This window comes from Crocuta crocuta, unplaced genomic scaffold (assembly GCF_008692635.1).
Source record: "Crocuta crocuta isolate KB4526 unplaced genomic scaffold, BGI_CrCroc_1.0 scaffold26, whole genome shotgun sequence".
Classification (NCBI taxonomy): domain Eukaryota; kingdom Metazoa; phylum Chordata; class Mammalia; order Carnivora; family Hyaenidae; genus Crocuta; species Crocuta crocuta.
The window spans coordinates 3467155-3494103 of NW_027532249.1; the positions used below are offsets into that span (position 1 = coordinate 3467155).

The 26949-nt window shown below is 43.9% G+C and overlaps 2 protein-coding genes and 1 long non-coding RNA gene across 5 annotated transcripts in view; 1 reads left to right on the forward strand and 2 right to left on the reverse strand.

Annotated features, from left to right (window-relative positions):
* Positions 1–320: 320 nt before the first annotated feature.
* On the reverse strand, positions 321–2458 carry TXNDC2 (thioredoxin domain containing 2). 3 transcript variants are annotated; one of them, XM_077778194.1, is made up of 2 exons: positions 2385–2458; positions 321–1880 (listed from the first exon to the last, which is right to left on the reverse strand). In XM_077778194.1, exon 2 carries the CDS (start codon positions 1762–1764, stop codon positions 352–354), a length of 1413 nt encoding a protein of 470 aa, XP_077634320.1. In that variant the 5' UTR covers positions 1765–1880; positions 2385–2458; the 3' UTR covers positions 321–351. The 3 variants fall into 3 exon arrangements, with proteins under 3 accessions (XP_077634320.1, XP_077634319.1, XP_077634318.1); XM_077778193.1 differs by lacking the exon at positions 2385–2458 and adding an exon at positions 2174–2337; XM_077778192.1 differs by lacking the exon at positions 2385–2458 and adding an exon at positions 2162–2337.
* A 3055-nt stretch (positions 2459–5513) lies between these two features.
* Positions 5514–10668, forward strand: LOC144243161 (uncharacterized). Its single transcript, XR_013338555.1, has 2 exons — positions 5514–5567; positions 9861–10668. It is a non-coding gene; the product is annotated as an uncharacterized LOC144243161 (long non-coding RNA).
* A 9033-nt stretch (positions 10669–19701) lies between these two features.
* The window catches only part of RAB31 (RAB31, member RAS oncogene family), a 161292-nt gene continuing 154044 nt past the window's right edge, over positions 19702–26949 (reverse strand). Inside the window, exon 8 of the mRNA XM_077778265.1 lies at positions 19702–23135. Coding sequence (XP_077634391.1) covers positions 23038–23135 — 98 coding nt within the window. The 3' untranslated portion in view covers positions 19702–23037. The remainder of the gene's footprint in view (positions 23136–26949) is intronic.

Genomic DNA, 26949 nt, shown 5'->3' on the forward strand with positions numbered 1-26949 from the left:
TTGTCTGAATCTCCACTGTTGCCACTAACACCAAATGAACTGAATTTGCAAAAGTGAGTTCCCCAAAAAAATCACAATCAAGAACTATGACACAGGTGGGCTCCCAATCTCCACCAAAGGAAATTTTAATATCACACTTCCTTGTTGTCTTTCATTGTGACCAATGAAAACATGGTCACAATATGCTTTAGTGCTTTACTACTTTTCGAAAAGGTGGAGTTAATACTTAATAATTTATGAGCAGGGGGTCATTCAGACATACACTTTTGTTACACCTCATCTTTTTTGGTAAATCAAAAAAATCACAAACTATCACCAGCTGACTGTGTACAACACTTTCAGAATCCACAATTACTTTAATTCTGCAATGATCGCTTCAAGTTTTTCTGTAATGGCGCCACAAAATTCGCCCACCTTTTCTTCTTTTTTATAAAACTGAAAGGTTGGGAGGCAAATGATCTCAAGGTCCTTCACCAGCTCATCACACTCATCTGCATCCACTTCCAGGAACACCACGTCCTCGTACTTGACAGACAGGGAATGGAAAAGGGGCTTGATGGTCCTGCAAGGCCCACACCATGTGGCCGAGAAGTCCACAGCCACCAGCCTCTCTCCAGCCTCCTTGAGCGCCAGCTCGAAGTCCTCCTTGCTCAGGATCACTTTCACGAAGTCCACCTCCAGAAGCTCCATTGACCCCGAAGCCTTCGGGATGTCTCCTTCTGTGGGCAGGATGGCTTCTTTTGAGGACTTGGGGATGTCACCTTCTTTGGGCTGGATGGTGTCTTCTGAGTATGTGGTGTCACCCTCTCTTGGTGGAATGTTTTCTTCTGAGGACTTGGGGATGGGGATATGTTTGGACTGGATGGATTTCACTAAGAGCTCGGGGCTGTTGATCTGTTTAGACAGGAGAGGTTTTGCTGAGAACTTGGAGGTGTTGGCCTGTTTGGGTAGAATGAATTTTGCCAGGGACATGGGGGTGTTACCCTGCTTGGGAGGGATGTTTTTTTCCGAGTAAGCTGTCATTCTCTCCTTCTGCAGTGGGGTGGTTTCTTCTGAGGAAGTGGGGGTGTCACTGTGCTTGAGTGAAATATTTTTTTCTGAAGAATTGGGGCTATCAGCATGCATAGGTGGGATCATTTCTTCTGAGGGATTTGGGGTATCACTCTCCCTGGGTAGAATGATTTTTCCTGAAAATTTTGGGGCATCAGTCTGCTTGGCTGGGATGGTTGTTGTGGGGGAATTGAGGGTCTCAGCCTGTTTGGGTGGGGTGATTTGGGTTGGGGAATTGAGGGTATTGTCCTGCATGAGTGGGACCATTTTTTCTGGAGAATTGGGGGTATCAGTCTGCTTGGACAGGATTGTTTTTGCTAAAGAACTGGGGATACTGCCCTGTTTGGGAGGAAGGAGTTTTGCTGGAAACCTGGGGGTGCCAGCCTGCTTGGGCGAGACAGGTTTTGCTGAAAAACTGGAGGTGTTAGCCTGTTTGGGTGAAACGGGTTTTGCTAAGGGATTGGAGATGTCACCTTGTTTGGGTGGGATCATTTTTTCTGGAGAATTGGGAGTATCAGCCTGCTTGGGCAGGATCGTTTTTGCTAAAGAACTGGGGGTACTGCCCTGCTTGGGAGGGAGGATTTTTGCTGAAAAACTGGGGGTGTCAGCCTGCATGGGTTGCATGGTCTTTGCTGAGGAATTGACAATGTTACCACCCTGTGCCGGTGGGAATATGTCCTTGGGCTGTGGACTTTTGGACTCCTTTGCAGGCATGTGTTGAGTGTTGTTGGCTTCGGGGGCCAAGACCTTCTCCTGGATGTGTGCTGGGTCCAAGAATTCTGGGACCAGGGGAGTCACGTGGCTGGAAAGACCCTGTAATAATGGACTTTCTGAACAAAAAAGTAAATAAGTAAAAATGGGAAAGAAGAAACAACAAAAATTCTTATCATATACTCCAGAGAAGACCAATGCCATGCTTAGAACTCACAAATGTTTTATGAATGATGCATCACCATGAAAAATCACTTTCAACAGAAGGCCAGGCAGCATGTGATTACCTGTATCTTTATGTAGAGTTTTTTTTTTTTTAAACTACAACTTTTCTCTGCTTCAATACTGCTGTCTGCTCCCTAAGCACATAGGTCCCTAAGGTGACCCTCCCCCGCCTTACCATTAGCGTCACCTTGATCAGCTTCTTCTTGTTTCTCTGGACTCATGTTCAGTTCTTTTGGGTCTCCATCTCTATCACTTTCCACTTCCTGTTCCTTGTCCATATACTCTCAGACTCCCTATGTGCCTCAGAGTGGACATGAGGCTGTACCCTTCAACTTTCTCCAGCCTTTCCAACCTAACATCATAATAGGAGTAACGACTGACATTCAGGTGGTACTTACAGCTGTCTTTTCCTCTCTGTACTCACAGCAGTAGTATTCATGACCACCTTGGTTACAGTGGCCACGCTGTGTTAGGCTGTGCCCAGTGCCTGATATGCATTCATAGGTATTATTTCCTATAACACAACAAACCACTGAGGTAGGTACCATTATGATCCTCACTTAACAAACAAGAAAATTGAGCCCTGTAAAAGTTATGTAACTTGCTCAAGGTCACAAAGCTAGTAGATGGGCAGGTTCCAAGCCTGCTCTCTGGATACTGTGCTGAACGGTACTGTTTGCCAAATGCCCTGCCCAGGATGGTAACTTGAAACCTACTTTCCTACAACCTCCCTCTAGGACTGTCCAGCTCCAGCTTTCCTTTTCTGACTCACACGTTCTAACCATCTAAGTGTCTCCTCCTAATCATGATACCCTCCTCTGCAAAATCCTGCCTGACCGTCAGACGTCCAATTTGAGCTATCTGGAAGGGAGGAGATTATGACTGAGAAAAATGGCCTGAGAAGAATAATTGAGAACATCACACCTCTATCCCAAAAGATGGGGAGCCAAGAGAACAGGTACAGAGATGTGTTCAGAGCAAAGCCGACAGCAGAGGAGTATTCGCCTGGGCTCCATTGGGGAGGCCAGGAAACACCCACATTCACATGGACTCATCTGGAAACCCTACACAGCCAGGGCTGGGGCTGTGAGTGTCCCGCAAAGCCAGCAGACCTATAGGGTCCTCAAAGAAGAAGCAAGAAGCCACTGTGAAGGGGGATTTGTGACCAAAGGCAAGGACTGGAGTCGTAGTCTTGACCAGTAGGTGAGAGCATGGTGCCCCAACCCCTAGATGGGCCCCTCAGCAGTCCTCAGTCTAGGGACCAGGCCAGACTAACCATTTCACATGCAAAATCAGAGGCAGAGGGCTGGGCCACAACCAGGCCTCATGGTCCCGTGCATCCAGATATTATGGAGAAAGGGGAGGAATTAGAATGACTGAAAAAGTGTTCATCAGGCTAAAGTCCACAAGCAGGCAGATTTGATCTCTGCCCCTCACCATCTCTCCTCAAATCCTCATTGAGAGAAGGCTGGTGGAAGAAGGAGATCCACTGTATAAAAAATGTAAAGCCACAGTATATTTGCACATCTTCATAAAAGTGAGATAGGTGACCCTGGTACATTTATACTTGGGGACCCAAGCTGCGTTTTAGGTTTGGCAGAATTGTTCGAATTATTTCTCCTCTTCATTCTGCAATTCAGACGGATTCCAAACGACGTGAAATATCAGTGCCTCTGAGTAATTTTCATTCAACTTGTTGTAAAATGTATCCTTTTTCCTTAAAATGTGTTTTCTCCTTCAGCACAAGCTGGTCCCCAAATTGCTCTTGAACCCTTATGTCAGTTGTGGTTCTGTCAGGGAAACAATAAATCAGCTATTTTAGGCAGAGAAAGATTCATCTAATTATAACATAGCTGGAAAGGCTGCCTTTGGGCTAGATGTCCTGGACTAATTCCTAGAAAAATGAGCAGCGCTGCAGACCTGGCCTGCCAGGGGGGTGTGACCTTCATGCTATCAGGAAGGCAGGGAATCAGAAAGTTGCTGCTAAAATGGTTGACTTCAAGAACTTTCTGCTCTAGGTCCCATCCAAGGGTGAGGCAGACACCGCTCCAACTCCCTCTCAGCTCAGAGCTAGAGCTGAACTAGAAAGCTAGGGCAGAGAGCACACAAAGTTGCAAGATGATGGGCTCTTTCACTTGTGGGACCATATACTGGTAGAATCTGTTTTGCGTCCAGAACCCTAGGGGAGTCCAAAAAATGTGGTTTTCAGATTTCTAGCTTCTGCAGTGCAAGGAGCCACACCAGACATTGGAATAAACACCGCGTGGAAATTCATTTCCACCCCATGCTCACAATGACAATATGACAGTCTAGTTTTTGATACACTACACTGGCACAATTTTTTCGTTTTATAATTACAAAAATAATATATATTCATAATAGAAACATAAGGAAACACACAAGTAAAAAAATAAGAATTACTCAAAGTGCCAATCTTCAAGAATCACCACCATCAATACTGTGTATATTCTTGGATTTATACTCTTGTAATCCTTTTCACGTAAGAATATATTTTGAATCCTCTCTTTTGGAATTTGAACCTCCAGAACAGTGAGACAATACATTTCTGTGGTTTAAGCCACCCACCCAGTCAGTGGTATGACAGCCCTAGCAAACTAATATGGCAGCCAAAAAATGGGTATGTCTGTGTTCTAATAAAACTTTATTTACAAAAACAGGCAGGTGGCCAAAGAGCATAGTTAGCCAATCCCTGGCCTATATAATCATTTTTATTATTTAAAAAACTTTTTAATGTTTATTTATTTGTGTGAGAGAGAGAGTCAGAGCATGAATGGGAGAAGGGCAGAGAAAGAGGGAGACACAGAATCCAAAGCAGTCTCTGGGCTCCAGGCTGTCAGCACAGAGCCCGATGTGGGGCTCAAACTCACAAGCTATGAGATCATGACCTGAGTTGAAAGCTTAACGGACTGAGCCACCCAGGCACTCCTACCTATATAATCATTTTTAATGATTGATTTATGTCCTTTTGAATGGATGAATTTCAATGTATTTAAATAATTTCATATTGATGGATATAAAGGTTGTTTTTATTATTTGCTGGTATAAGCAGGATAACAATAAGCATTTATAGATTACCATATTCTTAATTATTTTCTTAAAATACAATTCTAGAAATGGAATCCCTGGATCAATCAGTAGGCATTTTAAAGATTTTTCTGTTCCAATCAGTAACTATCAGCAAGGTATGAAAGTACAAATAAAATTGTGTCATTAGTATCTTAATTTGTATTTCTTTATTAAGTTGAATTCTGGAACATATTTATTGTCAATTTCTATTTCTTCCTTTGCAAATTGTCATATCACAGCCTTGCTTAATGGTCTTTGAGGGAGAGGTATCTCCATATACATTAATTTCCTTAACTTGTTGCCAGTTATTGTCATGGTCTTTCTCAGTTTGTCTTTTAATTTTGTTCACGGTATTTTAGGAGCAACATAAAGATGACTCTGGACAGTTTGGGGGAGTACTGGTCACGTATTTTGGACAATGTACCTCAATTAGGGGTTTACATGATGTTTTTCTCAGACCAGGGTCATGTGTTTTGGGGAGGAAGACCACACAGGTAAATTAGCATTTTAATCACTTTATTACTAATTAAATATGTCAAGGGATAAAATTTCAAAGGGTTATCAGCATCGCTTATCACTGATGATGTTGACCTTGATCATCCGGTCAAAGCAGTGATTGTCAGGTCCCTCTGCTATAAAATTACCCTCTCTTCCCTTCGTGTACTCTTTGGAAGGAAATCACTGTGTAAAGCCCACACACAAGGGGTGTGGATTATGCCCCATCTCCTCGGGGGAGGGATATCTACATAAATTATTCAGAATTTTTCCGTTTGGCAGGTTTGTCTCTTCCATCCTCCATTTATTTATTTATTTATTCAATCATGTATTTACATTAGTGTCAACTCATGGACATTTATACCTTGGGTTATAATCCAGTACTATGAAATTTATTTGTTGCTCAAATCATTCCAGCTTTGACCACTGAGAACTCTTTCAGTTGGCTCTTGTGTCCTTCTGATGTACACACACTTGTAGTTTTGTTTGTTGACCATGTCCTTACCCTCTGGCACTACAAAATCCTCCAGGCTCATTTTATAGATTCACTGCCATATCCCTAGAATTATCCACTTCTTTAATGAGCCCTGCTTCCTTTTATTGGAGAATGGTATTTAGAAAACAAAATCTGAGCTGGGTGTGCTTGTTGATACTGGGTGCCATTGCCTTCAGACTCAGTGAGCATAACTGGGAACCATTTATATAGATGTAACTAACCTGTGCGCTCACACACACATTTATAGTTACTTCTATATCAGTATCTGTATTAAGCTAACTGTGACTTCCTATTGAAGTCCTTGACTTTAATTCAGTACCACATGGTTCACTGTAGCCTTTCCCCCGAGCATGTCTGTAAACTTCTATTCCAAAAGTGACTTGGTTCCCACTGTCTGCCACTCATTTACTTATTTATTCAATTCCCATACACATGTAGAATGGTTTCAGAATGGCTAACCTGTCCGTTCTTGGTAGACAACTTCCTTACCTAGAACACAGTGCTTATGTGTGGTTCTTTTGGTCTTTATAGGCTTAACATTTCTACTCATTTTCAGAGTTACTTAGGTCAGCCTCTCTTTTTCCCTACCCCTTCAGTGAAATTATGCCATACATTTGTAATAGGTATTTTCTTTTGTCACATTCTGCATTTCATTCTGGGATCCCCTACCCTCTGGGCTGAGTTTTTTTCAAATTTGCATACATTATGGTTCACTCTGTGCTGTGGAGTCCTCTAGGTTTGACAAATGGGTGTTATTATTATTCATCACTACAGTACCATACAGAATAGTTTCATTGCCCTAAAGAAAATCTCCTGTGCTTCACCTAGTCAACCCTCACCCTCCTGCAAATTCACGGCAGCCACTGATTTGTCTCTATAGCCTTGCCTTTTCTAGGATGTCATATAAACGGAATCATATAATATGTGGCCTTCTCAGATTGACTTCTTTTGCTTAGCAATATATATTTAAGATCCCCCATGCTGATTTTTTGTGTCAATGGTTTGTTCCTTTTGACCACTGAATAGATAATAAAGCATTTTAACTAAACTATGGGTTGCAGATGTAAGACAAGAATTTGAGTGCAGATATTTATTTGGGAGGAGATCCCAACAATCCCAGGTGGGGCACTGGGGAGGGAATCATGCCAGCTGTCACTGTGAGCACTAGAGGTCACTCCCACTGGGGACTGGGGGAGAGTACAGAGCATACCTCAAGTGATCCTTCCTTCCTTCCTTTTGAGTGCTCTTTCCAGGGGCAATAAGTCTGGCACTTCTGCTTGCCCTATGCACATGCTCTACCTGTCCCCTGCGGGGCCACCTGAGCCACCTGAGAGAAATGCACGTGTTTGCAGTAAGTAGTCATTTGAAAATAAAGGCGACTGCTGACAGGCTGTGCATGGAGCAGGGCATTGGCAGCGGCTCTTACAAGAGATGATAGGTATGGGCAGAAGAAAGTTTTGTCTGTAGAGTCTGAAAACATAACCAAGGGTCCCTGGGCACCCTGCCCGGATGGAATGAAGAGCAGTGATCTACTCTAACTTCATGACTGTTCTGTAAGAAAGAATCAGCATTCTGGAGAAGTGAGGCAGGAACAGAGAGCCCTCTTGGGCATCCTGTTCAGCTGGAAGGTGACCTCACACAAAGCAGCTGTAACTGAGAAGTCGACAGAAGGGAGTAAGGAGATGAGGTTTCTCTCTTCTGTGGGGTACCCACTGTTTTACGAGCATCTAAAGCTGCAGAAAATGGGCTCAAAATGTCAGGGACAAGGGTTGGTGCTCAGAAAGAATCAGCTGGATGTCATTGCCATGTGGCTTTGGTGGCAACAGTGGTAGGAGGCAGTCTTGCAACTGCTTCCTGGAGCCACCACCAGGTTGGCAGAGCCCCAAGGGTGCCAGGGGCCTGGGCTCAGAAGGCCAGAGAGGACGAGAGCAGGGACAGGGGAGGGAAAAGATGGACAGGCACATGAAAGGGGGAGCACAGTGAAGAGATTCAGAAACCCGCCATAGAAGAAAGAGCTCCATGGCCAGAGAAATGCTATTGGGACTATTCTGAAGATCCAAGTGCATGCATAGACGTGTGTGTGTGTGTGTGTGTGTGTGTGCATGCGCGCGCGTGTGCGTATGCACCCACCATTGTGAAAGCACCAATTAATACCACTTCATAATGTTTTATAATACACTGGCAGATATTATTCAGTTCAACAACATTTGTTGAGTATTTACGTAGGATACAAATGAGGTTATTCACCAGGGATAAAGAGATGATAGACCCTGTGGCTACCTCCTTAGGGTTTTTGTTGTAGCGAGGAAAGCAGACACCATAAAATGAGGGTTTTTTCACAAAATGTAAGACCATTTATTCAGATATACATATATATTCATATATATGTATTTATATATGTAAATATATAAATATATGTAATATATGTAAATATATATGTAAATATATAAAATAAAGAGAAAACCTGGCTTTGAAGGATGTACACAACACTCACTATACTAATTGCTTTGAGCAGGTGAAGGGAGAGGAGAAATGGGTTAGAGAAAAAGAGCAAAACAGACTTCAGCTTTGTCTATTATATTCAGTTTCATTTTGCTTAATTAAATATGTGTGTGCTTGTCTATCACAAATGCTTAGAAACCAAATGTTAGTATTTGGTAATACCAAATTCTGGTAATTTGGTAAACCCAAAACATACATAGGTTTGTTGCATTAATCTTTGAAATGTTCTGTATTTGTAAGATTTCACATAAAAGAGGGAGACGCCAGCTGGGAGTTATTGCATGTCCTGATGCCGGGCAATAAGGGCCACGGTGAGCAATGAGGATGACATCCTTCATGCAGGTGGCTCATGTTCCAGTGACATGTCAGCCACTTGAGAACAGGCACCTGTGAAGGGATTTAACTAGAAGGTTCAGCTACAGTTTTACGTGGTTCTAATCATATAGTTGTTAACTGATAGAGACTATTACTTCAATAGAGGCATGTTCATCACAGAGAGTCACTCTATATTAAGAATCATGTTGTAATCAGATCAGCAGAGCATGTTTATTGTATGCCTGGTGCTGAAATATAAAAATGCTTGGGGAACCTAGGTGGCTCAGTCAGTTGCGCATGTGACTTTGACTCAGATCATGGGTTCGAGCCCCACATCCTGCTCACTGCCATCAATAATAAGTCCACTTTGGATCCTCTGTCTTCCTCTCTCTCTGCTCCTCCCCCACTCATGCTCTCTCTCTCAAAAATAAACATTAAAAAATATATACATACATATATATACATACATACATAGATATATATATGTATGTATAGATATATATATAGATCTATATCTATATAGATAGATAGATATAGATATATATACAAGAATTTTTATCTTCATAAAAGCCTTCATTTCAGTACGGTTGCTCTAAGTGTAAAGTGATCTATGTCTTATATATTTCCATCCTAGTTTTTTGTCATCAGTGTGACTGCTGTTTAAGTATTTTTCCCTAAAGAGAGCAGAAAGGAATCAGTTGGGCAAGTCATTACATACAGCTGGATTCAGTGTCTCTTGAATTTTACTAGGTTCACCCTCCATATCCTACTTGTCTTTAGAACATCCCCCAAATCTGAAAGAAGTTGTTGTGGGCTCATGTAAAATTAATAAAGCCATAAATCCATTTAAAAGTCTATTAGAAAATTATTTTTACCTGGTTTCTCAGTGTCATAATGGCAAACATTGGAAAAACTCCTAAGATATTCTAAGTGCGTATGTGGACTGGTAAATTGCTTACTATTCCTTCTATTTTTCTAGATGGTCCAAAATGTCAAGAATGGACATCTTTAATGGGAAAGAACTTTATTTTTTAGAAGACCAATTGAATGCTCTTCTCTTCTACCTCCAAATGACTGGTCACACAGAGGATTTGTCATGAGCCATCAGTATTTTATCTAAGGTGTGGATCTTGCGCCTTTGTACCTGGCTCCCTGAGATCAGTACCCCATTCATTCCTCATCGGTTCTGGACACAATGCTAGAACTATCTATGTTTTGTTCAAGGAAGAGTGGACTATTGACTTTACTCAGTCTTTGTTCTGATATTTAACACCCAACACTTTTATGGTTGGAAAGACTTCTGGTATAATGTTTAAAGCTCCCCTGTGTGAATATTTACTAAAAAACTCTGGGGATGCTCTGGTAAGATTCAGGTTAGTTGTCAGTTTGATGGTGTTTTCATATCCATAGGCTGTTCAGAGACTTTAAAAATGCATGTGACCCCAGCTCATCACTCCTACCTGGTACAGGGGCTTTGCTCTCTGCACATGGTTCCTTGGATCTCACAATACCCACCTTCTAAAGGAAGCCACACAAGCAAGTTAACGGAATGGCATCCTTAGCAGAACAGAGCAGAGCAAAGCAATGGCTCCCATTGAACATCTCTCAGCATATTAATTTGAGGCTTTGATGCTCATGGCCCTGGGAAGGGCTCAAGCTCATTCTCACCGTGAGTGTGGTATTCCACGGGCTCTTAATGAATGGAAGGATAAAGGTATGAATGGTTACAACATGTATAATAAGAGACGATCGATGAAGTTTTACATTAAAACAGTTAATTTAAAATACGCTTTTGCTAAAATTATCTTTATTAGCCTCTGGCACACCACCATCCCTAGCTTGGCCTCTGAGTAGAGAAACAGGAGAGTGGTCAAGGAAATTATCCCCATAAGACTTTTCCAAACCATCCACACCTGGAACAAAATCAGAACACTGCAAATAAATGAAATGAAAGAATGAAATGTCACACCCCCACACACCATCCTGGCCACCCATCCCTTCCTGTCAGCACCACACATTAATGAAATGATGTCACATGGCATAAATCCATAAATCCTGCCTAATCCAAGTGTAAGCTTCTTAAAGATAAGAGAGATTGCCTTGGCTCTCCGTCTTGGGCCTGGTGTGCAATGCACCAGACACTCAAGAAAAACTTGCCTGTGAGTTTCTCTTCTTTCCTGACTCTCTGAGGTAATACCTGATTAAGTTTCTGGTCCTCTGTTACAACACTGAGTGTGGAGAATTAAAGTGATAATTTAATATAAGGCTCCATGTTTAGTGCAAAAAGTGCACTACTTCTGGGATGCCTGGGAGGCTTGGTAGGTTAAGCATCCGACTTTGGCTCAGGTCATGATCTCGTGGTTTGCTGAGTTTGAGCCCCACGTCCGGTTCATGGCTATCAGCGCAGAGCCTGCTTCAGATCCTCTGTCTCCCTCTCTCTGCCTCTCCCTCCCCATCTCTCTCAAAATAAAATAAACATTAGAAATTGTACTACCTCCGGTAACACTGTTTGACTTTAACTCACAGGCTAATCTGCTACTCCAAACTCTACGGAGATTAGAAGATGGGCTGTTACTCCCCCAGGGAGATGTGAGAAAGCTCCTTGAAGCCACGTGGTGTACTGTCAGGGGAGAGGAGCAAATTTTTTGGTGGAGGAAAGAGCGGCCATGCTGCCATGCGGTGAGGGTGGGCAGGAGAGGGCCTGAGCCCATGGTGTGCAGAGACAGGGGCTGGGCCTAGAGGAGAGGGTTATTCTAGCACGTGGCACAGAGCTGGAATTTTATTGAATTTGTAGTAGGGCATCACAGAAATATTTGAGGAAATGCCAGAATTTGATCTGTACCTTAGCAGATTCACAGGCAGCATATACAACAATAGACTTGAGGGCCAAAGACAGAATTCAGAGCTCTGTTAAGAAGCCATCGCAATAGCTGAGAGAGAATATATCAAAAGCCGACACTCGGAGAGGGGAAAGAGAACTAAAAGGTTCAAGAAACCCCAGAAATAGGATTTCCATGGTTTGACAAATGCCTAGGAGAAGCTGACACAGAGTCTCACATTTGAAGCCTGAGCCAACGAGAGACTGCAGCGCAGGAAGCAGACAGGTGACCCAACGGGACATCAGGACACCCATGTGTGCACCCACCAGGCAGCTGGGAATCAAGTTCTAATCTCCAGAAAGAAGCCAAGCCAGGCCGTGATTCAGAAGTCAAACACCTGGACTCAATAGTTGAAATCCTAAAATTGGATGAAATCATAAAAAGGGGGACATATTGAGTGGAATCAGGAGCATGAGTTTGCAGGAGGGACCTGCAAGGGAATCTTGGAGGCTGGGCCAAAGAAGGAGTGGACTGCAGGAGGGGGTGTCAACAGCCTCAAGTTTCCACAGGGGTGCACGGAGAGGGAGAAGAGAGAGGCCCACAGTGGGGCCAGGAGGTAGATCATCCCTCCATAATCTTTGAAAGTGCAGAATGAGGCATAATCTCAGGTGAGAAGTGAATGAATGGAAGATCAAGATTCTCTTTTACGGATTTCATTAATTCAAGGAGAGAGTAGCTTGAAGGGGGCAAAGAAAATGGATGGCAGCTGGTCAACCCTCAAGAAGGCTTATGGGTAAGTTGACGAGAGGTGGGAAATAGTGCGGGGGACTTTAAGATGGAAGCAAAAATAAACAAAACAAAATAAAACATGGGACACGCTTTAGAGGTGAGTTGGGATCCTTTTCCAAGGGACAAGAAAAGGAGAGAGAATAGGTACACATGGAGAGAAAATGCGAGGTGCAGGGGAGCAGAGGAGGCTGGCCACTCTCAGGTCGTCCAGGCCAACTAGGGGACACCAGTTTGGCACAGGCTTCTCAGGATCGTCTTGTGGGCTTCGGGCCCTGCAACATCAAAGTTGCAGGACTCTGATGCAAAAGTCATTTCAAAAGGCCGGTTAAGAACTTCAGTCAGGGCTGAGCAAATGGTGTCAATATCCAGGTCAGGGATACAGAAAAGATAAATCGAGCTGCCTGGGCGGCGGGGTCAAGGAGAGTCACACCCACAGTTTGAGATCAGATAATAGTTCCCTGAAACCAGCAAATCTCGCTAATGGAGTGATTCGGCTCTGGTGGCCTGAGCTGGTTAACCCTGAGCTCCCCAGCCTACACTTCCTCCCGAGGTGCAAGAATGATAGTGTGGGCCTCTGCCTGGATAGATGTTACCCATTCTAACTACAAAATTGAGAGCCTGTGAAGCGCTCTGTGCTCGTTCAATACAGATGAGGACAACTGTGCATCCTTCTCAGGTTTGTTTTGGAAGTTTATTTATTTATTTTCGAGAGAGAGGAAGAGCATGCACGAGCAGGGGAGGGGCAGAGAGAGAGAGAGAGAGAGAGAGAGAGAGAGAATCCCAAGCAGGCTCCACACTGACAGCACAGCGTCCAACGCAGGGCTTGATCACATAAACTGTGAGATCATGACCTGAGCAGAAACCAAGAGTCAGACACTCAACTCACTGAGCCACCCAGGCGACCCTCAGATTTGTTTTAAGGCTGAAAGGAGATAAAATTTGAAAGTGTATAGCTCAGGGGAAGTATTCAATGAATGTAGATTTCCTTTCCTTCAATCCTTTTTTATTTTTAATGTTTCACTTTTATTTTTGAGAGAGAGAGAGAGATTGCAAATGTGGGAAGCGCAGAGAGAGAGACACACACAGAATCTGAAGCAGGCTCCAGGCTCTGAGCCACCAGCACTGAGCCCAATGCGGGGCTCAAATCCATGAACTGTGAGATCATGACCTGAGCTGAAGTTGGACGCTTAACTGACTGAGCCACCCAGGCACCCCTTCTTTCAGTCTTTTGTATTTACAGTACTTCTAATGACAGCAAAGAAAGGAGAAAACAGAATATGGTTAAAAGCTCCAGTTATAAAAGAAATAAGTCCCAGGCATAAAATGAATGACATGGTGACTATAGTTTATAATACTGTATCAGGTATTTAAAAGTTGCTAAGAGGGGCGCCTGGGTGGCTTAGTCGGTTAAGCGTCCGACTTTCGCTTAGGTCATGATCTCGCGGTTCGTGGGTTCGAGCCCCGCGTAGGGCTCTGTGCTGACTGCCGGCTCAGAGCCTGGAGCCTGTTTCAGAGTCTGTGACTCCCTCTCTCTCTGACCCTCCTCTGCTCACGCTGTCTCTCTCTCTCTCTCTCCTAGAAATAAATTTAAAAAAAAAAATTAAAAGTTGCTAAGAGACTAGATCTTCAAAATTCTCATTTTTTCTTGTGAAAAAAAATTTGTACTATGTGCGGTGATGGATGTTAAGTAAACTTATTATGATGATCATTTCACAACGTATACAAACACTGAATCATTATTTGTATACCAGGAACTAATGTCACATGTCAATTATACCTCAAAAAGTATTCTTTTTCATTTTTTTTAAATTAAAACAAGAGAAAAGAAAAATAGTAGCTAACGTTTGACGTCTGTCTCTCTTACTAGTCTATGGTCTTGGGCAATTTAGTGACCCTGTGCCTTGGTTTCCTCACCTGTAGAACAGAGGTCATAATAGAAATTGATTAATAAAAGAGGGTTGTAAAAATAAAAAGAGGTAACGCAATGTAAAATGCCAAAGACAGTATAGCAAGGCGCTGTATGCATATTAGCTATTACTATTTTTGAGCGTTTTGGTGCCAGGACGGTAAGAAGTGCTTTCTGTAGAATGAAACCCATGCAGCCCCACTCAGGAGGCCCAGCAAGTGTAGACGTCCATAGAAACAACAGCTGCCTGGAGCTCCCAGATGGGAAGGCCTCTTCACACGGGCTCTCACCCAATCTTCGTGACGCACCCAAGCGGGAGGTAGTACGGGCTCTCCGTATCTTACATGACATCTGGGCGCAGGTGTTTGCCGAATTCAGAATTTTGTTTGGATTTTATAAAAGTAATACATGGCATCTTTTATAGAACATCCAGCAGAGTCAGGAATGGGATCCTACTAGTAAACAGTAGTATTTCTGCAACTAAAGGTGTAGATATTCACCTCTGGTTGGATAAATAATGACTATAAATGGCATCTCATCAGTTCGGATCTAGTTTTATTCCAGATGAGTCCATACCGAACTTAGGAAAAACCTCTCTGCTTCTGAAGCTTTTTGGATTCCAGAATTGTGGACAAGTGTGCATAGGAATTATCTTCTGCATCTTGCATACAAGGAAACTGGGGCTTATCGACACTAATCTGCCAAATATTCCCAAGGCCAGCAAACAGAGCTAGGGGTCAGGCTCAGGTGGCCTGACACTAGATCTTTTGATCTTAATCTCTATATCACATGGCTCCAGGGAAAGGAACAAACATAAGAAAATGGCAACTAGGAGGTCCCTTGTCAAATCCAGGGCAGAGGTCAAAGCCAATGGCATAGTCATGGCTACTAGGTTGTCTGGGCTAAGTGCCTTATACACAATTTCACTTAGTGTTGACACCAGATGTGTGATATGGGCACTATCCCTATTTTACAGATGAAAACTGAGGCTCAGAGAAACGAAATAACTTGTTCAGAATCTTAAGATGAGTAAGCAGTGGGCTGATTCCCAAGCCCCTGTTCCTACCCCTGTGGTCGCCGTGCCTCCCCCAGTCAAGCCGCCCTGCCTGCCTTTAAATGTCTTCTCATTCCTGCCATTATTGGTTCCCTTGTCCTTTCCCTTATATTTGTTTCCTCCTTTATAAACTTGGAAATTGCAAACATCTGATGGGGCACAGAGGGCTCGTTCAGCACCAGCTCATAGTAGCCCTCAATGAATACCTGTTGGATAAACGGATGGACAGATGGATGGATGACTTTACCAAGACAGCTGTGATGAGGTACCTACCCAGGAACTCGTGAGTTCTCTGTCCCACCTCCCCAGCACCCACCTCCCACCTTGCTAGAGGCTGGCCCAGAATGACCAGGTCTCCCATTGTGCCCGAGACTATCCAACTTATTCCTGTTGTCCCAGCTTGATATTAACAGCAATCCCTTCACTCTCTAAAGTGCCCCAGTTGGGGCAATAAAGTCTGCAATAAAGCAGAGGATTTTGGAACTCAAAAAGGCAAACTGACAAAGCTCATGTAAAGTTCTGGCCTGCTTCCCCCCACCCCTACACTCCCTGGGCTATGGGAAGGGAGCAGTGGAGAAGCTGAGAGAGCTCACATGCAGACACCATCTGGGTAAGGTGTACCCGGCACCAGCTTCCCACGGGCCTCCCAGAAAGAGGACTGAGAACTGTGCTCCCCACACCCAACTAGGCAGTCATTGGGGTCCCCAGCAATAGAGGAGGGATGCTCGCAGAGCCCACCTGACACAGTCCAGGCTGGTGCCTTACCAATCTCTCAGGACCCCAGGGGAGCTCCTGCTCCCATCCAGTATCTTCCCAGGACCTTTAACGGGGTGCAGAAGCAGACTGGAGGGGGCCACTTTCACCAGACAAGGCGGACAGAGAAAGACCACCGTGTTGGGCAGACAGTGAGACCCAGGAACACTACAGCAGCCCTCCAGAAGCTTAGATGCATCGTTCCCACTGCTTCAGCCACCCTTGGGAGTGCATGAGGGTTAAATCCTGACAGTGAGCTCAAGCCCGTGGGGATGGAAGCCACTGAGTCGATGAGGTAAAATTAGCTGGACCATATCCAGCCTTCCACATTAGACAGAACAGCGGCTCAAGGTAGACATGAAGTTATTACAGAAAAAGGAAGACTGTGTTTTCATGCCTCTGACTCTTGTAGCCAGTAACACTGATCTTCATACTGTAATTTTTAACGATTACGGTATTCTATTTTGTGGTTATAATTTATTCAATTTCCCATCATAGGACATTTGCATTATTCCAAGTTTTCATTTTTAATAAACGGTACTGGGACAAACACTTTAGTATGTGCGTATCACTAATTAATAAATCTGTGCTAGCCAGCTAGGTCTTGAGGTCCCTTGAGTAGTGCATGGAGAGGTCCACCTGGCGAGGAAATGGGGTCTCCCTCTCTCCTATGAGGGAATCAGTGAAGGCTTCAGATGCCCTAGCCAACACCTCAAACTCACCTGTTAGAGACCCTGCACCAGAACCACCCAGCTAAGCTCGTCCCAAATTGTGCCCACAGAAACTGTAAGGTAATCAGTGTTTATAGTGGATGCCTGAGTGGCTCAGTTGCTTAAGTGTTCGACTCTTGATTTTGGCTCAGGTCATGATATAATGGTTCATGAGATTGGGCCCCACCTTGGACTGCACACTGACAGCATGGAAACTGCTTAGGGTTCTCTCTCTCTCTCCCTTTCTCTCTGCCTCTCCTCAGTTTGAACTCTGTCTCTCAAAATAAACAAATAAACTTAAAAAAAATAGGTGTTTACTATTTTAAGACACTAAGTTTTTAATATTTTTAATGTTTTATTTATTTCAGAGAGAGAGAGAGAGCATGAGCAGGGGAGGATCAGAGAGAGAGGGAGATACAGAATCCAAAACAGTCTCCAGGCTCTGGGCTGGCTGTCAGCACAGAGCCTGACGCAGGGCTCAAACCCATGAACTGTGAGATCATGACCTGAGCCGAAGTCGGGCGCTTAACCGACTGAGCCATCCAGTTGCCCCTAAGATACTAAGTTTTGAATGAATATGTTATGCAGTAATAGGTAACATATATGTATGTTATATATATAATACATATATATGCATATATATACACACAAACACAAGTACATATACTTAATTCCTACAAATAGATGAACAGGATTAGTGCATCATAGGATATATTCTTTTCAAATGTCTCTGATACTCATTGTCAAACCACTTTCTAGAAAGACTGTTATCGATTTATGCTCGGACCAGCAGTTGGGCAATTTAGTTACCCTCATACCAGCATGTATGAGAGCGCCCGTCTCCAGTATGCCTGCCCATGCTTAGTATTATCTGTCTAGTGGTGTCTCAGTAAACAGTGGAATAGAGGAGAGAAGGTAGCGTCACATACACACAAGAAGCTGGTGGGACTACAAGTTGCTGCACTGTCTTAAAACTTCAGAGAAGACGCTCCTGGAGACAGATGCTCATTAAATTAGGATGAGATCTCCCTCCCCTTTTAACCAGCAAGCCTAGCTCTTGGGACAGTGCTTGTCGAAGCAGGAAATGTTTCAAGACTACTTAGAGTAGCCCCAGGCAGTACTCAGCTAAGGATAGCCCTAGACTTTTTGCCTCGTTCTCCAGAACCCATAAATAACCAGAGTTGTTCTGTAAAAACATGCAAGGTGCCTCAGTGCACAACTCCTCAGACTCCGGGCTCTATTACATAAACTCCCAAGGTGGGACAAAGCAAAAGTGAGGGACGGAGGAGAGGCAGGAATTTGTGTAGAATGTTACTGACAAAGAAGGCTGGGCTGCCTAAAATTTGGTGGCTAAATCCAGCAATCCATTGGATTGTTCTAAAACATTTCCCCGAATTGCCATAAATAGGTAACGACTTCCTAGTAAATGCAAAAGAAAGGCTTTTCTTCCAGACAAAATTGGAACACCAGGTCTCTTGGTGATGGCAGCTTTTGTTCTGTTTCTTGTGTGATTACATATCGAAGGCGGCTTCCCAGCACACGCCTTGGGGAGACTTGAGCGCTGAGAACATGGGGCACTGCTTTCCGCCCTCTGCACACTCTGTTCCAGGTCCATCCATGTATCAAACAAAGCTTTGCCTAGAAAGCACAAGATGTACAGGTGTGCAAAAGAAAGTCTGCGTGTTTGGTGGACAGATAGGGGTAGCTGAGATGATGGGGGAGGCATACGTAAGCCTCATAAAATGTACCGAGAACATTAAGTTGGCAATAACACTTAGGAATTCTTTCTAGCATATTTACGGAGTTAGTCTAATCCTTTGCTGCTTGTCTCCATAGCTTATCTCTTTGAAAAAAAAACTGACACAGCAAAATCTACTGACTAATAAAGCAACATACCTTGAAATTACCAGATGCTATCATTTTGTCATGTTGGCTTCAGCGTTTCTATCATGAAATAAAAATTACTCCTCATTTACTGCCCTTCGTTCCCTTCCCTGATGCGGTTTGCTTGCCTAGTTCTCCACAGGTAAGCACGATCATGAAGTTGATGTTGTTCCTTCTAATGCCCCCTTTACACATACACATTCACAAACAACATACATTCTTGTTTTTCTGTCAATTCAGATGCTGTTGTACTTCTTTGGCTTGCTTTATTGACTCATTCAGGCCACAGCTCTGTTGCTCAGGTTCCATTCATACAGGTCACGGTGAAATTGGTTCCCTTGGGGGTGTGCAGTATGTAGCCCTATATCCACATCCTGTTTTTTTTTTTAATGTTAGCTGGGTTTCTAAAAAAATTTTTTTTAATGTTTTTATTTTATTTTTTTATTGAAAGACAGATTGTGAGTGGGGAAGAGGCAGAGAAAGAGGGAGACACAGAATCTGAAACAGGCTCCAGGCTCTGAGCTGTCAGCACAGAGCCCGACACGGAGCTCGAACTCATGAACCGTGAGATCACGACCTGCGCCAAAGTCAGACGCTTCACAGACTGAGACACCCAGGCGCCCCTCCACAACCTGTTTTGAGATACATATTGACGCATGAGAGATCTTGCATTCATTTTAATTACCCTATAGTTTTCATCATGTGACTGTGCCACATTTTATTACCAATTTCCTTAGGGGAAGACACTTCGCTATTGCAAACCGTGCCAGCAAACGTCCTTATACATGTCCTCACGTGCACAGGTACAGAAGGGTCTCTGGGGAACCACCTTCCTTTATTTTGAGATGACTGTGATTTAAAAAAAAAATATCCTGATGAACATTATAAGAAAAAGACAAAGTTGGTAAAACTTACAATATTTATTAGTATGAATCCGTGTTTGTTAATCCCAAAATAACAGATACAATTGGGTGATGTTGAGGGCAATGCCTTACTATAGAATACAAGGTGGAAAAGTCCTAACGGTCTGCAGCAGTGTCTTCTATAAGTGAGTGTGGGTCCAGCCCAGACAAGCCCTTTATAAAAACACAAGAAAAAGGAACGGTTTACACAGCAGAGCACTGACACTGGATCACTGGGTCTGCTTTCAATGATGACGGTTGAAGGAATGGACTAGACACCAAATGAGTCTTAATACAGCTCGGAGCCCGTTAGCATAAGGCTGGCTTGTAGTCCAGCCCGCTGTGAGCACTGCAGAGCCCGCCAGAGGAGCTCAGCTTCAGCCGCCATATGCCATATTCCTTGATTGGAAAGGAAAGATTTCTGTCATCCAAACCTCCCTCGGAAAATGAATTCAGGTCTCATTGGGGCACAGCCCTTTCATTGGCTAGAAGTTAGTTTTAGGTCTTCAACCTTCTCTAATCTGCAAGGTAACGTCATATTCAGCACCCTAATGTACCATTTCAACTCTAAAATGGCAAGTCAATTATGTACCTACATAAAATGTTTACATGACTCCAGCGCCATCTTGGGGGATTCCCACTGGGAAGTAACCCTGTGAGAACCCGTGCCTACATCGTACAACACATAGATAGGCACGAGCCAGGCTCAGCCAGTGAAATGGATTACGTGTCGGTGTAACAAATACAAAATCCTATTTACACATATACACACACGTGAAAGGAAAGAAAATGGAGGGAAGGAAAGCAAAGTTTGGAAAATTATGTGAAGGAATTACCTCATGTGAAACTACTTGACGTTTGGGGCCTTAACATAATATTGCATGGTTACAGTTCAACTATCATAACAGCCAGAACGTAATCACAATTGCCAGACAAAGGAAGTAAGAAAGCTTTGTTGTGGACAAAGCGCGAGCATCGATCTTCAGAGAAGACTCCATGTTTATATGAATGCTTGTGTGCCCAAGTACTGTGTACTCTTTTCACCAATTGCTCTGAGTACTGATTACATGTAAGCTGTCATCTGACTGGCTTGAATAGTTAAGGCGGTACAGAAAGGTAAAGGAGTGGTTCACACCCTCAATGTGCTTCTGAAAGAAAACCATGGGCTCGTTGGTGGGTTGCTCACTGGCTACACGTGATGAACATCAGCTATTTCAAGCAAGATGCAACCACTGAAGACCAGCCCAAGGCTGTGAACTCTGCTGGGGGGTGTTATCACCTTAGCTGGGCAACCAGAACAGCTGTCTGGAGACAGACCCAGGTTCTCAGCGACAGCTGGGTGAGGAAAGGCTCCAGGACAAGCCTACATGTCACCTGGAGAGAGGTCATTCAATTTGCAACCCCAGTTGTTTAACTCTCAAAAGGGGCATGACAATCACTTGGCCCCCAAGCAGAATGTTAGCCACTAGCGGAGTTGACGCTGTGGAGAAAACCCTAAAAAGCCCGGCAGTGGCCCTGCTAAAGATATCCAAATGCCACTTGCTAGCAGTTTTTGAGGTGCCTGTCTGCGAGAGCTAAGAGGCACTCTTGAACCAAAAATAAGTTTTCCTAGCCTGCACATCCTCCGATTGTCAAACTACTCTTTGTGACCTGGGGGAAGCAGTTACAATATCCAACTGACAGCATATTCTTGAGTTTAAAAAAAAAACACCTAACTGTGATTTCCACCTGTTTTCTCTATTGCAATCCTCATAAATTAGTGTAAACTTGGCCACAGTTTCTCAAGCACTCTTGCTTTTTGTCGGTGGCGATCTCAGCACCTCCACCCGTCCAGAGCAGGGTGGGCACAGCCATGACCCGACTCGGAAGCAGCAGCTCACACTGGGTTACGGGGAGTTGAGGTCTTTCGTCAGCTCACGATCTCTTTCCTGGCTTTTACATGATAGGTTTTCTATTAATGTTCGCTGGGCCTTGAATGTTGGGTACCAGCTAGCCCTGTTACCATGCTGCCTGATTAACCATTTCTGAGGCCAGCCATTCTTTACAGTTTCCGAGTCCCCACAAAAGGCATGGATCCAAGCGTCCTTTAAGAATTACCTCCCAATATAAGCCCTAATAGGAAGTCAATGCCTTCCTGACTGCAGGTATTTACGAACGTTAGAATGGTAATGAGACTTGGGTTTCCAATGGAAATAGCTTTTCTTCCTTCCCATGCCTTTTCTCCCTTTCCTTCCATTGGATTCAGACATCTTTAATTAACTGAGCAGACAGGGAATCCAGAAGGGAAGGTTTTATGAAAGCCCATTGTCAGCTAACCCTGGCATTCCCGGGGTGGGCCTCTGGTTAGCCCCAGCGCCCATCTGCCCAAGCCTGGCATCTTCTAGAACACTTTCTCTGATTTTGTCATCTCGGGGACAAATCTTAAGGTGCTGGTGCTCCCTCTGGCTGGCTTTCCTGTAACTATTAATTGATATTATTGGAAGTGTGCCCTAAGATCTAGATTTGAATATCGTCTGGTTAATTTTCCCCCTAGATATGACACCAAGGCATTAGTAAAATCATACGCTGTGCATTAACCTTCTCTAAGAGGGTAGGTGTTTATTACTGTGGAGATGATCATACCAGGCAGTCTGTGGAAAAATATTTACACCCTACATCTGTCACCGCTTACATGGTAACTACTCAAATGATTCTTTCAAACTAGGCCTCCCACTCCCAAAATTGCATGCGGTATCTTAGTCAGACTTGGTTTGTTTATATATGACTAAAAGAAAAATGGGCACCAAGTAAAAAGAGATGTAGACAACAGTTTCTCATATATCTTTCTCCACTTTCATAATGGCTCAAGTCTACAGCTTGAGTGATGGGCCAAACACGCTCCACTGAAAGGTAAATTAAATGAAATTAAATGAACCTTTCATTGAAGGCTGGTCAGGTAACAGAGGCAATGGCACTGAAGAACTTACTGAAACTGGGCTGGGGAGCACAGGAAATTGGAAGGGATCACCACTTTAGAGTCTCACACACATATGGGCCAGTGTGGCTGCTGTACGAATTTAAGACTATTTTAAGGTTTTTAACAACAATAATAACAAATCAATTGTACTCGTGACCTAACACCTGTTCCCTCCCACGTGCATTTCATGCACCAAAGGCCATTTTGTGGCAGCGTGGCAGATTTTTCTCGAAGCCTTTTCCAGGGATGTTTCCTGCCCCACCACCGCAGGTCTTCTAGGATGCCAAGCCAGCACCCCGCTTCTCCCTCCGTGGGGTGCCAGGCTGCCGAGAATGGGAGGTCGGCTCTGGCTTCTTCAAGTACAACGGACCGTGGCCCACGGGTCAGCAGCACCGCCGGCTGGCTTGCGTAGCTGGCTTCCCAAGTTTGATTGCTCCGCTGTTTCCATTTTCATGGGGGTCCAAGGGGGGGATCTGGCGACCTGGAACAAAGAGGAGGCCGGAGTTGAGTTCCTTTACTCTAGTCCATACCGCATATGCACCGTTACCCTGCTTCAACACCTCCCCTTAATGCCTGGGCTGTACAGGAAGTAGAGGGGTCCAGGAATGGCTCTTTTCGCTCCTTCCCTCCTCGCTCTGCTGCATGAAGTTGAACTCCTGTTTGGAAAGTTGAGGAAAAGTAAAAGCGGCCTCCTGAGAACACGGATTCCCCTGGGTTGTCCACAACGCTGCGCTCCTGAGGAAGGGGGGAAGTTCCCAGCCACGTTCCCCACGCGGGCGTGGGCCCGCCGCTTCCTCTCCGCCCCTCGCATGGGTCTGTCCCACACGAACGAGCTGCTGCATGGCAGCAAGCCTTCCACAGCAACCATGCGCGCTCATCGTTCCTGTGTCTTCGAGGAGAACTGGACTGGGAAGTGAACGCTTCCAAATAATATCATCTGTTAACACTTACCCTCCCCATCCTGCATCCTGCCGTGTGCTAATAATATGATTTTTACTTAATTTAATTTAAAAAATTGTCCTAGAGTCTCTGCATATAAACATAATGTAAGCATTAAAAAGGCAGTGGTGGAGGATGGGGAGGTGGTAGCTAAAGGGTCTGTGGTTTCTTTTTGAGATGATAAAGATATTCTATTTTTTTAATGTTTATTTATTTTTGAGAGAGAGAGCGTGCACCCTCACGCGCGTGCACACACACACAAGTCGGGGAGGGGTGAGGGTGGGGACAGGGGATCTGAAGTGGGTTCCACCCTTACAACAGACAGCCCAATGCAGGGCTCGAAATCAAGAACCGAACCGCGAGGTCATGACCTGAGCAGAAGTCAGATGCTTAACTGACTGGGCCACCCAGGCGCCCCGAGATGATAAAGATGTTCTAAAACTGACTGTGTTCTTAGATGAACATCTCTGTGAATATGCTAAAAGCCACAGAAATGTACACATCAAACTGATGAAATGTATAGATTGTGAGTTTTATCTCAGTAAAGCAGTCTTTAAAAAAGGCAACAGGGTCTGGAAATAATATTTGTTTAGAACCTGGCAGTCTGCAAAGATGTTCACAGACAGTGTCTTCACTTAAACCTGGGAGATTGGCGTGAGGGCTATTATTCTCATTGTTTTACCAAGCCTCGGAGAATTCAGGTCACATGCTGAAGGGGATGTCAACAGTAAGTGGCGCAGGTGGCTCTTTAATTATAACCTGCATCATGATTTTCTGATGGGTCCCAAAGCCTCTGTCCTTCTTACTGCACCGCGTTAGCCCTCTGCGCTACAGTCCTATGTCCCACAAAAAGTAAAGGTTGTTAAAATGAGCTCACCAGTATATCCGCTTACTAAATAACCAGTGATTAGAAATGGAAGGGAAATGAGTTCCAAAGACGTTCCAAAGACAAAATCCTTGCATGCAAGTGGATGTTACCTGGGGACTAGAAACAGAGTCAAATCACCCTGGTTAGAGGTTCATCTTCACCAGGGACGGAAAGAGTTGATGACAAGATATTGATGCATTGTGTAGATCGGGTGGTATGGCCACTCATCAAAGCCCAAGCAGAAAGATTAAGGTCATTGGCAATTAGCCAAAATCCGAAACCAAGGGTAGAGCTCTTCATCTCATTATGAAGCGGATGAGAAGATCCTAATAAATTCCGAAGCTGCTACTACGGCCATTTCCCAGACAGCCCACAAACTATGCAGAGCTGTTGTACACCAGTCTCAAAACAGTTCAGTCCTGATCCAGAAGCAAATGAGAACGGCAGTATGTACTTTTCTCCTTTGGACATGCTATGTTTTTTTATTAGTCGTAATTAAAAGGAAATAAACAAAATGCCTCTTCTATTTTGTCAATTTTTAAGTGATGAGGAGGAAAGTTCCCAACAACTACCAATACCCTGATTTATTTAGGTCAGATCTTGCCAAGCAAATGCTACTTACTCCTCAAAAGGAGTGTTTTGGAGGAATGACAGTGCCAAGTATTATATCATTATTTAAATGTATAAGATTTTGGGTGCCTCCTGGATGTGTTCAGTGCTGCAACAGGGGCTTTTGCTTTTGCATCTGAAATACTTGGCGTCAAAATTACAATTAACTGGTAGAAGCTGTTGTCCTAGTTAACTAAGACAAGTACTGTTCACTGATTAATAGTTTTGACAATATCAGAATCAATATCCTATGCTAACATCAACTTCATGCTGTTCTTATGTTGTTAACTCTAAAGTCAGCAAAGTAGCATGAGGCTATTAGCCCTATCTTTGACTTATTCTACATGCCTCATATTGTAAGTTTTCATAAGATTTTTCCTATGAATTGAACTGCAAATACAAAAGAAGCTTATGCATACAATACACATTGAAGTCACAAGGGTAGAGTGAAAATATAGAAACAAAGAACATATGGAAGGCACAATGGGAATGTCTGGGCAACCCATCCCCATCTCGCCTTGCTCTGTCCTTCCTCCTCTCCCTCTTTCCTGTCTCCCACTTCTGTCTTCCATGGACAATAACCAAAACAACGTTTAGAATACAAGATTCAGTAGACCCACATCATGCCTCAAGGAGACTCTTGTTGTTTTAAACTGTTAGTGTTTTTGAGTCAGTTGTTGAGCCTGGCTTCTTAGAGGTACCAGGTCCCATTTATCTTCAAAATACATGAAATCTCATTTATTGGAACAAAGTATTTCTCAAAGACAGAGTTACACAGTTTCCTTTGACTTCGTTTTTCTTCTCTGGGAGAAAGAGTGTTGAGATCTGACAGTCTGTGATGCAGTTAAGTGAACATGGACAAGCTATTTAGTATTTTCAAGACTTTCTTTCCACACCTATAAAGGGGCACCTGGGTGGCTCAGTCAGTTAAGTGTCCGACTTCGGCTCAGGTTATGATCTCACGGTTTGTGGGTTCGAGCTCCACATCGGGCTCTGTGCTGACAGCTAGCTCAGAGCCTGGAGCCTGCTTCAGATTCTGTGTCTCCCCTTCTCTCTGACCCTCCCCTGCTTACACTGTCTCTCTCTCTCTCTCTCAAAAATAAAATAAAACATTTTTAAAAAATGAAAAAAAAGAAAGAATGTGAGATAGTAACTTGACAGCTCCTCCAGCATATCCATCTATGGCTACTACCAATGTGGAAGGAACTAATGGCCACAAATGGGTCTGGGTGCCCTCAGGTGGAGTTTGCATGGGGTGATGGGTTCAGGTACTAGGATCAGGACCCATCCTACTCTTCCACGAAACACAACCTGGGACCGGGCCACACATCCCCGCTTCAAACAGCGAGAAGAAAGGAAATGCTTCCATTTTAAGGCAGAGGTTGAGGAAAGCTGAGTCATAACAATGAGGCAAGCACCTTAAAAAGAGAAGGAAGCCAACAGCGCTGTGAAAACACAAGAGCTCTGATCTTGTGATCTGGGTTATTTGGAACTTACCAAAAGGTGAAATGCACTTAGACAAAAGAACGGTTCTGGAAAATGGCCAAGGTGTTTTGTACCAAGGTGATCGCACCATTGAATCAGTATTAATTACACAAGCATAGAACAGGACAAACATATATATAGACACAAACATCCGAAAAGGCTCTGAGCATCATCCTCTGTGGGTTTCTACTCTTACAAAATGTCCTTTGAGTACACAATCTCCGTAACGGGTCATCCTTGAGTAGAAATCCCAGGCCAGGCTGTTTATTTTAATAAAGTTCAGATTGTGTAAGATTCTTCTTGGTAAAAGTTCAAGGGCTTTTTTTGTTTTGTTTTGAAATTCAGTTTTCCTGAAAGTTGACAGCCCAGAGGAAAAACAGGTTTTAAAAAGGAT

Bases quoted from the DNA above. Each gene is read 5' to 3' on its own strand.
- TXNDC2 (XM_077778192.1), bottom strand. From the start codon at position 2,264: ATGGACAAGGAACAGGAAGTGGAAAGTGATAGAGATGGAGACCCAAAA. The intron at 1,881-2,161 runs GTAAGGCGGGGG...TTTTTTGTTCAG, and splicing joins TGATCAAGGTGACGCTAATG to AAAGTCCATTATTACAGGGT.